This window comes from Pseudozyma hubeiensis, assembly GCF_000403515.1.
Source record: "Pseudozyma hubeiensis SY62 DNA, scaffold: PHS27, whole genome shotgun sequence".
NCBI classification, from domain to species: domain Eukaryota; kingdom Fungi; phylum Basidiomycota; class Ustilaginomycetes; order Ustilaginales; family Ustilaginaceae; genus Pseudozyma; species Pseudozyma hubeiensis.
Genome location: NW_012133809.1, coordinates 83778 through 100727, shown reverse-complemented (window position 1 = coordinate 100727; position 16950 = coordinate 83778). Strand labels below are relative to the sequence as shown.

The 16950-nt window shown below is 56.4% G+C and overlaps 6 protein-coding genes across 6 annotated transcripts; 1 reads left to right on the top strand and 5 right to left on the bottom strand.

Moving 5' to 3' along the window:
• Positions 1-18: 18 nt before the first annotated feature.
• On the bottom strand, positions 19-852 carry PHSY_002625 (regulatory protein; the record flags this gene model as incomplete). Its single annotated transcript, XM_012333247.1, has 1 exon — positions 19-852. The coding sequence occupies one exon, from the start codon at positions 850-852 to the stop codon at positions 19-21; it is 834 nt and encodes a 277-aa protein (XP_012188637.1).
• Positions 853-1564: 712 nt separating this feature from the next.
• PHSY_002624 (hypothetical protein) lies at positions 1565-4276 on the bottom strand (the record flags this gene model as incomplete). The annotated part of the gene is made up of 1 exon (XM_012333246.1): positions 1565-4276. One exon carries the CDS (start codon positions 4274-4276, stop codon positions 1565-1567), a length of 2712 nt encoding a protein of 903 aa, XP_012188636.1.
• A 961-nt stretch (positions 4277-5237) lies between these two features.
• Positions 5238-7817, bottom strand: PHSY_002623 (hypothetical protein; the record flags this gene model as incomplete). The annotated part of the gene is made up of 1 exon (XM_012333245.1): positions 5238-7817. The coding sequence occupies one exon, from the start codon at positions 7815-7817 to the stop codon at positions 5238-5240; it is 2580 nt and encodes an 859-aa protein (XP_012188635.1).
• Positions 7818-8581: 764 nt separating this feature from the next.
• On the bottom strand, positions 8582-11836 carry PHSY_002622 (hypothetical protein; the record flags this gene model as incomplete). The annotated part of the gene is made up of 1 exon (XM_012333244.1): positions 8582-11836. One exon carries the CDS (start codon positions 11834-11836, stop codon positions 8582-8584), a length of 3255 nt encoding a protein of 1084 aa, XP_012188634.1.
• Positions 11837-12366: 530 nt separating this feature from the next.
• PHSY_002621 (hypothetical protein) lies at positions 12367-14406 on the top strand (the record flags this gene model as incomplete). The annotated part of the gene is made up of 1 exon (XM_012333243.1): positions 12367-14406. One exon carries the CDS (start codon positions 12367-12369, stop codon positions 14404-14406), a length of 2040 nt encoding a protein of 679 aa, XP_012188633.1.
• Positions 14407-14690: 284 nt separating this feature from the next.
• Positions 14691-16532, bottom strand: PHSY_002620 (hypothetical protein; the record flags this gene model as incomplete). Its single annotated transcript, XM_012333242.1, has 1 exon — positions 14691-16532. The coding sequence occupies one exon, from the start codon at positions 16530-16532 to the stop codon at positions 14691-14693; it is 1842 nt and encodes a 613-aa protein (XP_012188632.1).
• Positions 16533-16950: the final 418 nt, after the last annotated feature.

The following is a 16950-nucleotide window of genomic DNA, read 5'->3' as shown; positions in this document are numbered from 1 at the left end:
CATACAGAGATCACCTCCCTAAGCATTGATGAAATCCCTCATATTCGCCAACCAGCTACAGTACTCCCTCTGCTCCTTGTACTCTGCATAGTTGGGAATGAACAGCGCCAGGTTGGCGTCCACACCCCTCTCGGCCCAGAACTGGTACCACTGGTTCTGAACCGCATCGTCCAACGTCTCAAACTGAGGACCCAGGTAGTAGCCTCTCCTCTGAAAGTCGGCGTCGGCATCGATCCTGGTCGCCATGTCTTTGTCCTTGTAGTAGGCGATGTTGTCGATGTTCAGTTCGCCGTCCTGGACGAATGCGTCCATCATGATAGCGCCTCCGGAGGGTTTCGTGATGGTGGCAGAGATGCGGATCGGGAACTGCGGTTGTTCCGACTGTTCGGGTGCGCCGTCGACTTCTCCTGGCGTACCGTCTTCGCCGTCCTCCGGAAGGGCACCGGTGGTGTCGAGGTCTCCGACGGAGAAGAGGATCGAGATGTGCTCGTTTCCGAACTCGCGGGAGAGCGAGACTTCGTCGAGGCCGGGGGTGTCGATGAGTTTCCAGATGCCAGCTTGCTTGAACTCGGTGACGAATCCGGGCTCGGCGGTGGGCGACGAGTCGGGTGCGAACAGGTTGGAGTTCTCCTGCTCGTACGAGAGCTCAGTGGCCAGCTTGGATACTAGTTCCGCATCGGTTTCGCCCTGGGAGAGGAGGGAGCGGGTGGAGGTGAAGAGGCGGCTGCCGGCGGGGGTCACCGTGGGTCGGATGGAGGCAGTGCGGGCGAGGGAGAGCGCGTTGGAGGTGTTGGCAGCGCGAGGAGCGCGAGCGGCTCGAAGAACCGCTCTGGACAAGTTGCGTGCGATCATGATTCAAGAACGTGAGGGACGACGAAGATAGTGGTGGTGCTGAGGGATCGATGAGCAAAACGACAGGTGGAGCAAGTGATTCACCACAAAAAAAAGTAAGAAAAAAGAGGAGATCAGTGCGCAATTCCAGTTGGAAAGAAAAAAGGACCCTTTGATTCTAGCAAGCGTGGAAGACAGAAGAAATACCAGGGAAATGTTTCGGCTTGTCCGCCACTTGTGAATACTCGAGGGCTCTGAACCAGCCAGCACGTTCTCGGCCAGCAACCAAGTCACTGACACGCTCAGAACAAAGGGACGCAATCATGCCAAGTTCATCGTTCCCTTTGTCTTTTATCTCTCGATGAATTGCATTATACAGTTGACGAAAAGTGTAATCGCTCCTTGACACGCTTGTCTGAGACTCAGTCAGCAGGATTCAAGATGTCAGCGATACGGTACGCGCCCCCTTGCGATCCTAAGGCAGCCGGTGATGCGTGTCGACGACGCATCTAGCGTTACAACGGGACATTCGACCCTCACACTCGCTCTTGCAAGCACATCACAACTGAAACGTGTAATGATGATCGTGTCACTTGAAAACGCTGACAGCAAAGACAACTGTCAACATGAGAGCCGAGACTGGAAGAAGATGTGCAAAGTGAAACAAAGGCTGCGAGAAGGGACGAGGCCGACCTCGACGAGTCTTCTGTCTCCCTCAATTGCCCGTTCGCGACTACTGTTGAGCACCTGCATCCTGCTCGGGGTCAGTACGAGATTGGCCGGCCACCTGATCACTCCCAGGAACAAGACCGCTTCGTTTCTCCGAGCTTCGTTTCTCGGACTCGACTTCGCCCACATTCCTCTGACCCATCCCTGCCGAATCGTCTCCATCACTCGCAATCACCTTACCGTCGCTCGCATACCCCGACGGACACTTGAAGCTAGCATCGCTCACACCACCCGCATCCACGCACCTCTTGCAAAACGCCTCCTGCCACCAAAAATTATCGCCATCCGTCATCTGATCCTTACCACCTACCTCGACGCAGTCGACCTCGGCGATCGTTGAAAACTTACACTTGGCCGTCTTGGAAGCGATCTCGACGAACCTGCTAACGCACGACCCAACAGTGCTCGAAGATTGGCCATCCAGCTTGCCGTCGTCGGGGAAACGATCGCAACGACAGATCCCGTAGAAGCCGAGCGCGGAAGTGGGCTGGTGCTCCAGAGATGACGTGATGTAGATCGCAGGGCTGATGAGCGAGGTATAAGATGGGTTCGAGGAATCAACGAGGGCGGTTTGGAATTGCTGAGGGTTCTGCTTGAGCTCTCCCGCGACAGGGTCCGTGTGCGGCTGTGCAGGGTCTTGATGGGCGGGAGGAGTTTGATCTCCTTCGTGATTGACGTTGTCTCGCTTGGCGAACTTCACCTGATGAGGTCTACCATTACAGCCATTCCACTTCGTACAGCCTCTGTTGTATGGATCCGATACTTTTGAAGCTCCGGACCTTTGACTCTGATCGGAGACGTCTTCAAGGACACCGCCGTCGTCGCCAGGAAGAGAAGAACGCTTGCCGATGTGTCTTTCGCCGACCACCTCTTCAGTCTCCACGGAACGCTTGGAACCAGTGAAGCGAACGGCGTTCTCGTTAACATGTTCTGCCGGGGGTCTCCTACCGCCTCTGCCCCAAGGAACTGGTCCACCGTTCCAACCAGTACCACCATTGATAGGATCCGGATCAGGGAGGTGAGAATACTTTGCATCGGAAACCGAGTCGAGAACAACGCCGCTGACCGACTCGGGCTCGGAACGCTTGGCGCCAACGTAGCGAACGCCGTGTTCGTTGGCCTGACCTGGAGGCGCGGATCGACCACCGTGACTGTAATGGTCCCACCAAGGCTTCGGTCCGCCATTGTCCCAACCAGAACCGTCATCGTCCGGAGGAGGACGAGGAATGTAAGGGGAATGGGGAACCGAATCGAGGTGGGCGTCATTGACAGACTGTTGCTCGGATCGCTTTGCGCCGACGAAGCGAACACCGTTCTCGTCGACGAGGCTTCGACGGGAAGGGCCACCGTCCCCGCTTCGGCTACTCCCTGAACCTCCAGATTGCCCGGTGGATGCCCAAGGTTCATTCCCTGGACCCGGAAAGTAAGCTCGACGAGCCAGAGGTGGTCCGTCAGCATCACTGGTGCCGTGCGTCCCAGAAGTCGGCGGTTGTTCGTCCGTTCTTCCTTCAGGAGGAACATATCCACCAGAAGGACGATATCGACGAGCCAGATTTGGTCCGTCACGACGACCTTCGCGAGCTTCGTGAGAAGGCTCGTGGACTATCCAATCACGTTCCTCGTCTTCGTCCTCGTCGACGTCGGACAGGACGGATTCGGAATCGCGACTCTCCAGACTGTTTTTGTGAGGACCAATATGAGGTCGAGGTTCAGCTCCGTGATACAGCGGAGTACCTTTGTCGCCCCGAGGAGCCCAAGACCAATGGAAAGCTTCGGATTCGATATCTCGCTCTTGTTTAGAATCGCGACGTTCAATTTGGGCTGCAGGCTGCGCTGTTCGGTCTTGAGGGGTGAAACGAGCGTAAGGAGGATCGAAGTCCCCATTTCGTTCGTACAGGGCGACCGAGTCAGGTGGGCGGTGCGGATGCTTGGGAGGCTTCGGAAAGACAGGGTTGGGGGCAGGATTGCCATTCCAACCAGGAGCGCCACCAGGTCCAGGTTCGTCTGAACTGTCGTCCTTGACATCACGTTTCTCCTGCAGCTCGACCGAACGAGGTGTGCGATACGGATGCTTCGGCACCTTGGGCTCGGGAGCAGTTTCCCAGAAGATAGGCATATTGACATCGTTGTCTTCGACGTCGCGCTTCTCGAGCCCAGGATCGCGACCTGCCTCGTCGAATTCATCACCAAAAAACTCATCTTCATCGGATTCGGCGTCTCGTTCTTGCAGATCGGCCACAGCCGGGTGCGAAAGTTGATGAGCATACGAAGCAGCTGCAACAGATTGCTCCTGTTCAGCGAGACTGCGCTTCATCCAAGGACCAGGTGGACCATGGCCCTCGGGTGGATTGTCGCTTTCAGGAAGACCGTGACCCTGAGGCAGACTGCCGCCTCCAGGTGGAATGTCGCCCTGATCGTTGAAATGCGGCTGGCTACGCTTCCTGTCTTGGTGCGAACTACCAGCAGATCTGTGTCCCCGAACTTCGTCGTAGACTTCTTGACGGCGAGTCAGTCTAGGAGGATTCACAACAAATGGATCCGAATCGCGGAGCCCAGGTGAAACAACCTCGACGCGCTCGACAGCGGCTCCATGGTTGCCGGGCGCAGAGTCAAACCGCTCGGAAGCATCGAGCTTCACGGGCGAAGCAAAGGTGGTGGTGGCGAGGAAAAGAGAGAGGCTGACCGAAGCCAGCAGAAGTGTTTTGGGAAAGAACATCCTCGAGCCTCTACACTCCTCAAGAGAAAAGGAATGAAAAGAACTGGACAGATGTGGATGGGTGAGAGGGGAGGAAGGCTGACAGGAGGGGAGGAGGGTATTTATCCTTGACGAAAGCTGGAACGGGTAGCGTGTGCCGAAACAGTGGCCACACAGACAAATATTAGCTTTCGTCAGAGAGACCCTGTGACCCACCACTGTGATCTCATCTGACAAACTCAGAGACGGTCAAGTTTGGCATTCGTAAGATGTGTCACCTGAGTGGTAGAGAACGAGGGCGTGTTTCCACGCGGACCACTTCAGGTGAAAAGGATGTTCTCCCACGACGAAAAGCGGGCATCGCTCAACGACTGTTGCACACATGAAACGAGGATGGGAACAAGGTCGACTGCCGACGTTTTTGCGGCCTGATGAGATGTGTGGGGACAATAACGACATGGAGGGACGTGGCAGTGGGGCGGAGTCCGATTTCCGGAGTGCAACGGTAGGCACGATGCCGGTGGGATGCATTTCATGGTGCTGATGACCCGTGCGTTGATATCAGGTTGCAAGGGCATCGTTCCGAGTGACTCAAGCAGACACCCGAGGCATTGAAACGTAGCTCGAGCCATTTCTGAAAGGTTATCATGACCACAGTTCTAAAGACGTACGGGCTCACGAGACGAGCGGTCTTTGCCGACCAAGCAGATTCCACACAGCCACACGAGCAGATACGAGGGCACAAGGGGTCTATCACCATGTTTTAACACGAGAATTGATCACATCACACGTGAACGGTTCGTAACAATATTAGCATTGAGAACGACCAACAAGCGTACGGAGGATTGAAGTACAAGCAAGAGCGCAGCCTGCATCTCCTCATGCCAAGGCTATCGTCGCGAACCCACAGGAGGCCCCTTTGCGACCAGCACGCCAGGAAAATGGTCTCTGACGCTCAATCCTTGACCTCGCCTCCTGACGATCACCAGAGACAATTCTGCAAGCACTCCTCATAGTTGTCAGCGAGCGCACATTTGTTTGCGCAATCGTCTTGGGAATCGCGCTTCACGTGTTTGACACCTTCTACCTCGCGTTTGACGTGATGATCGTCACCGCTGGAGAAACTTTCGAGGTGAGGGGTCGATTTGGAATGCACTTTGATGCGATGATCTTGATCAGGGAAGGAAACCCCGCCCGTCCAGTTGGTCATGCAATCCTGTTTGCAGAACTCTCGGATCGCGGGAGGACCACGACTACACTTGGCGGCGCACGCTTTGCTGTCGTCCGACTCGTTGCTGCGCACGTCACGTTTTGTATGGCCACCCACAACGGATGGACCGTGGATGCTGGCATCGGCAGAAGAGCCATCGAATGCTTCTGCCCGACTTCTTTTGGCCCATGGGCATTTCGTCGTCATGCAATACTTCAACGAATGGCCAGACGCGGTACAAGAGTTGAGACACTCCTGATACAGGGAGATGTCGATCTTCTCCGGATCGATGTTGCTGTTCGGATCCCGCTTGACGATCGTACCTCGTTGATGCTCGAAAGGCGGGTGACATCTCTTGATACAGTCGCCTGGGCTCAGACCTTGCCAATATTCGCAGTAGTTGACACACTGACGATAGTTTCCGTAATAGGGTTGCGGATAACGTGGATGCTCCTCGACATCGCGCTTGCTGATGGAAGAGTCGCTGAGAGCAGCAGAACCGAAACAACGCTTCTCGCACATCTGTGAATCCCATGGGAATCGCATGCAATCATCCATGCAATCTTCCTCCCCTTGACCGGAAGGAGGAGAGATCCCAGAGCGTTTGTTCAGCGGTCGTCGTAGAACACCATCGTCAGATGGAGTGCCACCAGCGCTGCTGCAGTGCAGTTTGCAGTGGTACGGACGAGGTGCGTCGTCGTCGCACTTTACGTTGCACTGATCAGCGTTTGCGACTGGGTTGGATCGCTCGCCTGTGGTGGAAATTCTCTTATGGTGGTGAGGAGGAGATCCGTAACAACGACGCACGCACATGGGCGCATCTGATGGAGTTGCCATACATTCTGCCATGCACACCGCAGGGTTGTCTCGACGTTCTTCCTCTGAACTGCGGTGAAGAGCGACCACCGAGCGTTTGTGAAGAGGTGGTAGAACACCGTCGTCACGCGGGGCACCGCCTGAGATGCAGTCACTCCTGCATTGTTGAACATTCGGTTTGTCGTGGCAGCTTGAAATGCATGCGTTGAACTGAGTGTTTGGCTTGATAGAAACAGCGTCGCGCTTGCTAATGGGGGAGGACTTGTCGCTGTGAGCAGGAGAGATGCCATAACAACGATGTATACACGCCTCCGAGTCCCCGAGATACTCCATGCACTGCAGCATGCAATAATCAGCGGAATCTTGACGTTTCACCTCTGAAACCGAGGGAAGAGAGATCACCGAGCGTTTGTCCACCGTCGGTATTCCACCGTCATCAGGAGGAATGCCGCCAGTTCTGCAGTGCTCCCTGCATTGCCGAGGATTCGGTTTGTCGTGGCAGCCGGAGATACATGCGTTGATACGAGACTTCGAGTCAATCTCAGCAGCGTGACGCTTGTCTATGGATGCGATCTTGTCGTTGAGAGAAAGAGGATTGTAACAACGCTTCTCGCAAGTCTGCGAATCCCATGGACCTCGCGCGCATCTGTCCATGCACGCTGAAGGGTCATCTTGGCGCTTTTCTTCTGAGCCGTGGGAAAGAGAGATCACAGAGCGTTTGTTGATGTCGTCAAACCCATCCTTGTTGTGAGAATGAGGATCGTAACAACGATGCTCGCACGCCTCCGCGTCTTCGAGATACTCCATACACTGCAGTATGCAATAATCATCGGCATCTCGACGTTTTACGTTCTGTGAACCTGAGGCAGGAGCGCGTTTGTTGACGTCGTCAACCCCGTCGTTGTGAGGAGGAATACCGTAACAACGATGCTCGCACGTGGTCAAGTCCACAAAAGTCTCGGTGCACTGTGTCATGCAGTAATCGGCGGTGTCTCGACGACCACTCCTCTCCGATCCTCTCGCAGGAATCGTATCGCGTTTGCTCACATCATCAATCTTGCTGTGGTGGGGAGGAATACCGTAACAGCGATGTTTGCACATCGTCATGTCGGCGAGATCCTGCATGCACTGCAACATGCAATAGCTCGCTTGGGAATCCGGACGTGGCCCCCCCTCCGAAGCTGAGGGAAGAGGAGATGTGGAGCGTTTGTGAAGGGCTACGTCAACGCCACTGGGAGGGCAATCAAGAGCGCATTGGTAGGGACTAGGAGCGTCCCTGCAAAGCTCGATGCACAGATCGTGGTCCATGTTTCGATTATCCCCCGGGATAAATGGAGAGCGTTTGTCAAGGCTTGCGTGACCGTAAACGCAGTTGAGTTTGCATTGGTGAGGGTTAGGAGCGTCGTCGCAGTTGGCGATACACGTATCGACGTTCGACAGTGGATCTTGACCAATCACCGGGCGAGCAGCGGCGAGGGTAGAGAAGGTGAGGATGAAGATGCTGATGGTCAGCAGGAATGTGTTGGAGAAGAACATCTTGCGAAAACGGATGAGAGAGACAAAGATGTGTCAAGGGATGTGAAGGGAAATGGGAAGGATGAAGAGATATGAATGTATTTATCTCTGAGCTTTGAGTCAAGGGTCAAGGGACGGATCAGATGAGTCGCAAACAAGAGCGATTGGCGTAAGTAGGAACAGGCAAATGAAGACGAACGTCATGCGAACGTGTCACAGCAACTTCCGAAAGTATTGTCGTCGTAATCACGTATGTGTCCTGTCCGAGCTAGGGAAGGAGGTGGCTATGCAACTAGCGTGGAATCGGATGAAAGGTCGGAACAGAAGCTTCCGTAAGTGAAAGGTGACGTTGTCATCGGTGGGGAAGGCTGTTGGTTTAGGACCGAGTTGGCGTGAGACAAACAACAAGCCAAGTGGCATTGTTCGAGGAGAAATGGAGTACAGAGAGAAAAACGCTTGGCGTGGCAGTGCCGTTAGCGGGCGTGCGATGAGACGGGGGGACGAAAGGTGGGCGTCGAGGTTCACACGATCCGAGATCAAACAAACCAAAGGCATGCCAAAGGCATGCCCAAGGGTGGATCCGCAAGACAATCAGTAGCACTGAATGCTGAGAGGTGGGCGAACAGCGCTTTCGTCCAAGTGGATTCTGCGGTTTGATCTGGTTCACGGCCGGGTCTCGCCTTCATCTTGTCTTCGTGTGAATTCTCTCTCATATCACATACTGTACAGCACGGACCTCAATGCACTGTTCAGTGTCGACAGCTCCATCTGTCATTGCGTCCTTATCAAATCGAATCATCCTCCTCCTCGTCATCCAGCGCCACACTGCTCGCCGCCGTCGTCTCTCCCACGCTCACATCGCCCTTCCTCCTCCCCCCACCACCACCCTTCCTCTTTTTCGTCAACAACCCACCCAACGTCGTCTGCACCGTCCCCACTTTGGCCCACCTCGCCAACTCCATCTGATCCGTCAACTCCCTCGGGAGCATCTTGTGCGCCAGACTGCTCGCATCGTGTCTCTGCGTCACTCTCCCCTGCCTCTTCAACACTGCCACCACATCCGCCTCCGTGATGTTGGCACCGCTCGACGAACCTCTCGACCGTGTTTTGGACTGAGTGAGCAGGTTGGTAGCGAAGTCGGCGAAAAAGTCGTGACAGGCGGAATCGAGTTCGTCAAGGACTGTACTGTCCAGCTTTGCTTTCTTAGCCGAGCTCGTTGAGGAGGAGATGAGGGAGGAGGCGGTGGAGGAGGAAGAGGAAGACGAAGGGGTGAGGAAGGAGGAGAAGATGTCGCGCATGACAGACGCGGGAAGTGGCGGCAGTGGTTGACCCGTGTGCGGTGATACGCGGGACTTGCGCTTCTTGACGATACGACGTTTGAGGAGAGCGTTGAGATCTTTCGGGTCGAGCAAGTCGAGTCGCGCTGATGCGTCGCGTTCGGCGTCAGAGTCGTCATCTTCGTCAAGATCGGGGACCGACAGACCGTATGCGCCGTCGTCGGAGGAATAGGCATCGTCGACTTGGAAGGACACCTCGTCTTGCTCGGCAAAGGAGACGCGTGAGATCCGACTGTCATCCACATCGCCGCCCGTGATGGACGGGTCGAGTTGGTCGCTCAGTTGGCGCGACGTAGAGTCGTCCGCGGCGAGACGTCGCGCGAGACCGTCGGAATCATCGTCGCCAGCATCGTCAACAGCGAGACTGTCGGAAACTTGCTCCTCTTCCACGCTTTGCTCCTGAGGCATCGCATCGTCGTCGTCGCCAAAGAACAAGACAGAGCCGTCTGCCTCTCCCTCCAGTGGTTCCGACATTGATCTACCCATGCTCTTTCTGCTCGCGTCCAGCACCGACTCGTCCTCGTCCTCCTCATCTTCATCGTCGTATTGCAAGTGACCGTCCTCGCTGAAGAAACTCTGTCGAGTCAGATCATCGAGCCTGCGAATAGCTTTCGCTTTTGCCAAGTCGATGCCTGAAGCAGAAATGAAGCTCTCGGCACCGCCGTACTGCTGCTGAAGGCTGCGTTCGAGTTCATCCTCCCTGCGGCTGGACATGTCGTCGAAACGCATCGAGGAGGGCGAGAGTTGATTGGCAAACGAGACACGCGAACCCGTCGACACACGGGACGTCCTCGGGGGTTCGGCCATGCCGGCAAAGATGCCATCTCGAACGAGACCCATACCAGACGCACGACGCGGGATACCCATGTCGGAGAGTCGCGAGCGAGATCGATCGTCTGGAGCGTCGGTGACAGAGGCGAGAGATTCGTCGACGTCGAGTGAATCGGAGAGGTTGCTGTCGCGTGTCAGGTCGCCGGGAACCGACTCGCCAGGGACGAGCATGGTAGCACGACTGAGGGAGGAGCGGGCAGAGTCGCTGGCGGCGCTTTCACGGGCGCGTGTGCGCGAGTGGGAGGCATCGCTGGCTGTGCTGGATCGACCCGGGCGACCAGCTGGAGGTGGCATGGCGATGGAATCTTGCGACGGCGTCGGTGGCACGACAAAGTCAGGCGCGCGGGCGAGGCGGCGAAGGAGATCCATGGGCGATTCTTCGCGTCCACCCGCCCATCCACCGACACCGCCCCAGAGGAGACTTTTGCGGGACGCGGATCGTCTCTCTCGCGTACGTTGCGCACTAGCGAGCAGTGCATCGTTGCGTTTGCGCCTCTTGTCTGTGGCCGGGGTGTGCATACCTTGAGCTGGAGGCTGAGACGAGCTGGCAACGCTGAAGGGGTTGGTAGTGGCAGAAGCCGAGCCAGGGACGGTGCGTCTTGGGGTGCCGAGGATGCGTCGTCCCGGGGTATTGGTGAGAGCCGCTGTCTGTGAGGGAGTGCGTGCCTGACGTTGGGCAGCTGCATACTTGGCAGAAGGCGTCATGGAGCTGGAATGCAGTTGACGGAGCAAAACATCGTTGGGCGGAGGCTGCGAAAGGGACCGGCGGCGAGTGGGATCGGTCGAGCTGGAAGCTGTTGCAGCCGCGTTGTTCTGGGATGCGTCCCTATCACGCGAAGTTGATGGGCCCGCGAGCGAAGGGCGTTCGCGTGCAGGAGGAGCCGTGTGCGGAGTGCGTGCCTTTGTCGGACTTCGATTGGCGCGAGGCGTAGTTTCCGTGTCGTCATCGCTACCATCAGCCTGAGAAGCGCGAGTCTTTCTCTTCCGCGTCGGAGTGGTGTTTGGAGAGTCGGCGGGTGTAGAAGTGCGGCTGCTTCTCCTCGGTGAGCGTCGTGGTGTTGTGTTGGCATCGTCTGCAAGCTGTGCGATACGCTGTGCAGCAGCTTGGTCGCTGACAATGTATCTCGGAGGCGTTCTTCTGGAGCTTCCACCGGCAAGACCTTGACTGGCTCCGCGCTTCTCACGCACGCCATCGACGGGACGGTCTGCAGAGTTGGCAGCGCCGATGTTGAGTCGCTCTCCTGGCTCTGTCTTGAGGACGAGCGCAGTGCCGCGGAAGCCGAGGTAGAAGAAGCGCGAGAGGGTGGTGGCGTTGGAGTGCGAAAGGACGATGGTGATGCTGTTGGTGTGGGAGAAGCGTGCGACGCTGACAGGGTACTCTACCACGCCCTGTTCGCCTCGTAGCAGCGCGAAGTCGGCTTGCGCCTTGCCGCTACCCACGTTGCCCAAGGTGGCAGCGGTAGCGAGTGGTGTCGAGTCAGCGGGATGGTGGTCGGCTGTTGCCTGGTCCACATCATCAAAGTCGACACCATCTGGACGATTGACGAACGCGCGACATCGTGTAGGTGCAAAGTCGCCGGTGCCAGTGTTGATGAGGATAGATTTCAAGCGAACGGGGCAGGTGAAGGGGACCGTGATGGCGAGCTGATCGTCGACGTTGGACTGTGTGGAGGGTTCAGCCGAGAGACGCTCGTGCCAGGGTTTGATGACGTTCTTGGCAGATTCGGGCGGATCTAGGTTTGCGCCCCACACTTTGTCGCGGATGATGTATTCGAACAAGCTGGTAGCGTCGCCATCAACCGCAGACAGTCCAGTCGAGGTGGAGCCCGTGTCGCGGTTGTCGTGGTCGCTGTCGGTGGTATTGCAACTCATCTTGGCGGTGAGCTGGTCTGAATGGCGGCGACACACATCCAGCGGCGGTGGTGGAATGGATGCTGAGTAGTGCAGCTGTTCCGCGCTTGTGATTCTGAAGAGTGTTTGAGATAGGGGATGAGATGGAGGAGGTATCGGATGGAACGACAGTGACAGCTCGAAGCATACTGTGTTGATCTCGCACGGAATCACAATACAGCAACCATGCTCAGCCTTCCTGGACGGCACATTTTTGGGCACGACGCGTCAGCCAGCGCCGCGCGTTGCTGCCACCCACAATCAATCGCCGATTCCTTTGCCCGATGTAAAGCCAGAAATTGGAAATCGAGCGTGCGGCATCTTCCAGCTCACCGCTTTTGCCCATTCTGACGTGCAAGGGGCACGCACACAGGAAGAAGCGCGCCAGAGCACTGTCAATCTGCTGTCAGCGTGCACGGCTCAGTCGTCTCTTCTCCTCATCACCATCACCGACCATCAACCACCTACAACAGCCCAGCCAGACAACAGGCGGGATCATCTGACTCGCCACCATGGCAGAATACAAGTACGACGAGGAAGGTGGACAGTTCCTCACCTTTGTCCTCACCTTCCTGCTCCTCGTCCTCGTGCCACTCACATACACGCTCCTCGCACCTTCCGGCGCCGCTTCCTCCAAAAAGGGCTCGTGGGATGCACGTGGGCAGAAGATCTCCCTCATCCGCTCCGCCAAGAAGCGCTCGCTGCTCAACCCACAGGTCAGCTCCAAGGCCGTCTTTGTTCTCGCTGGCTGGGGTATCGTCGCCTACCTCTTCCAGACCATCCTCAACACTGCCACCAACTCTTCCCATGCCGTGTACGATCCTTTCCAGATCCTCGGCATTGCAGCTTCCGCTACGGAGAAGGAGATCAAGAAGCACTACAAGCGTCTCTCGGTCAAGTTCCACCCGGACAAGCTGGTCCTTGGTGAAAATCAGACAAAGGAAGAGGTCGAGGGTCAATTTATCGAATTGACGAAGGCGTACAAGGCTCTGACCGATGAGACGATCCGCAAGAACTTTGAGCTGTACGGTCACCCGGATGGAAAGCAGGAGATGTCCATGGGCATCGCTCTGCCCCGATGGGTCATCGAAAGCCAGAACAACATCTATGTGCTCGGAATGTACGCCGTCGTCCTTGGTGTAGGTCTGCCCTTCCTCGTCGCCAGGTGGTGGTACGGCTCTCGATCCAAAACCAAGGACGGCATCGTCAACTCCACCGCACAGACCTACTTCCAGCATCTGCGTGATGACACCAACCCTTCGCGCATCTTTGCTCTCCTCGCCATCTCGGACGAATTCTCCGATCCCAAGCTCGACAAGCTCGGTGCCAAACACGCCGACGAACCTGCCCTCGCAAAACTCGAAACCGAGATCCGCAAAAAGCTCGCAGAGTTCGGTCCGGAATGGCAGCTCATCGACTCGTTCAAAAACGCATCTATCAGGAAGGCGTTGCTCATGATGCACGCTCACACCCTGCGCATCGACAGCGGCAACAAGAAGATCGAGCAGGACAAGCTGCGGTACGCTGCCAAAGCCGTTCAGCTTATCAACGGGTTGATGTCGATCAGTTTGGCGCACAACTGGTTGGAGACGACGTTGCTGTTGATGCAGTTTACGCAGTGTATGGTGCAGGCTGTTCCGTTGCAGGATTTGAACACGGCCGAGTTGCTGCAGCTGCCGAGCATGACGACCGAGTTGGTGGCTAAGTTGCAGGCGTCCAATAGTTTGGCCAAGTTGGGTATTCAGGGATTCTGGAAGATTCCGGATGCCGAGCGGAAGGCTGTCATCACGGGTGCGGGTGTTGGGGCCAAGGAGTATGAGCAGATGGTCAACGTGACCTCCACTTGGCCCAGGGTGGAGTTGGTCGATGCATTCTTCAAGGTTTCCGGCGAGAGGTTGGTGACCACTGGAGCGATCGTTCAGTTTGTAGTCAAGCTTCGCCTGCTGCCACCGCGCAAAGATGGAAGTTTGCTACGGGATGGTAGGAGACTGGATGCCAAGAGGATGGATGATGAGACGAGCGTACGACCTGACGAAGACGAACTCGACAAGAAATCCGCCGATGGCGAGAAGGAGGATGGCAAGCAGTCGATCGGGGTCGCACGTGCGCCGTACTTCTGGGATGAGAGGAAACCCTCCTGGTGGGTCATGATTGGAGATCAGAAGTTGGATCGTGTCATCGTCCAACCCACCAAAGTGTCGGATATCGGGGTGGACAAGGTGAGGACGTACTCGGTGCAGTTTCAGGCACCTCCTCAGGCTGGACTGTATACCTTCCAGGCGATTCTGAAGAGCGATTCGTTCTTGGGTTCGGATGCTAGTAGGATGGTCAAGTTGAAAGTCGACGACGCAAGCGTGCTCGAGGCAGACGAGGAGGACGAGATCAGCGAACCCGAGGAGGACAGCCTCGCTGGTCAGATGGCGCTGATGAAGGGTCAGAAGGTCAAGGCTAGTAGGAACGACGAGGACGACGAGAGCGATGGAGAGAGCGCCACCGAGGAGGAAGACGACGATGACGACGATGATTCGGACAGCGATAGCGATTCTGATTGACCTTGGTCCGAAAAAGTCGACCACCATCCACTTGTTCAACTCCGAAAGAGAACAGTTGGCACGTGGAATCTCAAAAACTCCGTCTTGCTTTACATGAACTTTCTTGATGAAAACATGTGTGTGTGTGTGTGTGTGTGTGTGTGTATCACGCATGGGTCCTTTTCGAATGGATCAGCACACACTCCAATGCAGAGTCGAGACGTGCGATGATTGAACGCAAACGGGTATATGCTTCGTGTATTATCAATATCCATACTGTCACATCCTCCCCACTCGTCTACAGACTATACATCGACGAGAGCTTTACCATTGCCTGCCTCCGACTTGCCCTCTACTGCCTCCCCCTTCTTTGCTGACGCCAACTCTTCAGGGTACCTCTCTCTTGTCTTCTCAATGTCCTCCAGGATATCCTGGAAGCACCACTCGACGGCATCGGCGGCCCAAAAGTGGTCGCAATGCTCGGCCTCGTCCTGCCTCTTGAACCTCAGCAGCTGGACGTTCTTCTCCTTCTGTTCGATCCTCTCGATCAACGGATCGGTCAGGACCAGGAAGTCCATTCCACCGCTAAAGATGGACAGTGGCGGAAAGTTTTCGTCCCACCACTGATCCAAGCTAGGATCCAATACGCAGCCTCTCGTGGCGAAACCGTCTTTGCCCGCCCACCAGTAGATGCTCGCAGAGGACACGGGTTGAGGCGTGAATCGGAACATCTTTGCTTTGCGTCGGAGGAGCCAATTCGCATCGGTCCAAGCGAAGAGGAAGGCGAACATCTGATAGCCGAGCAAAGCGTACGGATAGGCGGGTGTGTAGTCGTACGAGATCTTCATGAGCGGAATAAAGTCGAGGACACCGAAGAAACGCTTCCATCTGGACCATTCGAGTTGGCCGAGCGTGGTGAAGGGGAAGCAAGAGGTGAGGGGTCCCGCATACACGGCGGGTGCGAGCGCTGCAAACGAGGTCAGCTTCTTGCCCAGCTCGGGTACCATGCCTTTGGAGAGCGAGATGAACATGGTTCCGTTACCCTGTGAGTGGCCGATGTAGGCGATGCGGTCGTAACCGGTGTCCTTGCGGATGTAATCGATCATGGCTGGAAGGTCGTAGATGGCCAGCTCGCGGATGTTGTAGTCCCAAAAGCGCGGATCGCTGCGTGAGTAGGTGCGGTGACCCATGTCGAACACTCCGCGATTGTTGCCGAGGAAGACCTGATATCCTCCCTGACGGGCGAGCCAAAAGGCAAGGGAACGCTCTTCGGAAGTGACAAAGGATCCGCTGGACTGAAAGAGGCCGTGCATGATGAGGACGGGGAAGCCACCACGGCCGTCCGAGTGCTTCTTGTGCGTGGTCTGCGGGTCGATGATGCGGTTCATGCGAAGATAGTAGCCATCCTGGGTTTCGACGGTCTCGTTGATGATCTCGAAGCCGCAGCTGGCGGCGTAGTAGCGAACGTCCTTGACGAGTTTCTCCTTGTTCCAGCGTTTGGGGTCGTCCCATTCCTTTTGCTCTTTGATGGTGGGAGCAAAGAACTTGGGGATGGCGGCGAGCAAGCGGACAGAGAGGGCCCATACGATGACGAGCAAGAGGAAGAAGCTGGACAAGACGTTTGCGGTGGCTTGCGAGACGAGCAGACGTCCACGCGAGTAGAGTGTAGGCCTCTTGTAGGGCGGTGCTCCGCCTCTGCGTGCAAACGTGGCTGCGATGCTGTCGTGGGTCGAGCGTCGTCGAGCGCTTGGTGCAGACCTGCCGTTGGCATTGGACTTACGATTGCCGTTTGAGGATGAGCCAAAGTCTTCGGAATCGTAGGAAGGGTGTAAAAGGGGATCCTCCTCGAAACCAGTGGGGACGTGGGTGTATAGGGCGCGACCGCTTATGGATTCGCTGGTGGGCTTGTCGACACGAATGCGCATGCTCGCTGCGGAGGAGGGTCTGCTGATAGGTTCATTGGCCGAGGTGCGGAGAAAGTCGGAGATGGCGGTGACGGCAGCCGTGTCATGGTTGATGAGGTTGCCGTCGATGAGCAGACCTTGGCTGCGCGGGGACTTGGAGGCGGAGGACGAGGATGCAGCAGCATTAGCGCCGGAGGAAGCGGAGGAGGAGGAGGAAGCCTCGGCGCGCAGGGGGCGCGACATGTTGGCGATGTTCAAGTGCAAAGGGTGATGGAGTGACCTCGAGACAAAGACTCGGTAGCAAGAGAAGTATGTGGTGCTTGACAAACGTGGAAGGATACGAGAAATCGCGTGGTGGTGTTCCGCTGCACCTCGGTCCGTGGGGGTGTTGCTTGTATCGAAGCTGTAGGATAGGGGCCCGTGCTTGCTCTGAGGGAGGGGAAGAAGCGGGCTCTTTATGGAGTGGAGTGAAGAAGGTGGTCGATGAACAGGTGGGCTGACGGTGTTTGGTAGTGGAAAGAGTGACCACGCGGATCCCAATAATGAATGATTGAGTGAGACAAACTGCGGAAGAGCGAGTGAGAGATGCGTGCATTGGCTGCATTTCACATGCTCAGCGCCGATCCTCTCTCTTGCGCCCCGCCACGCCGATGAACGAATG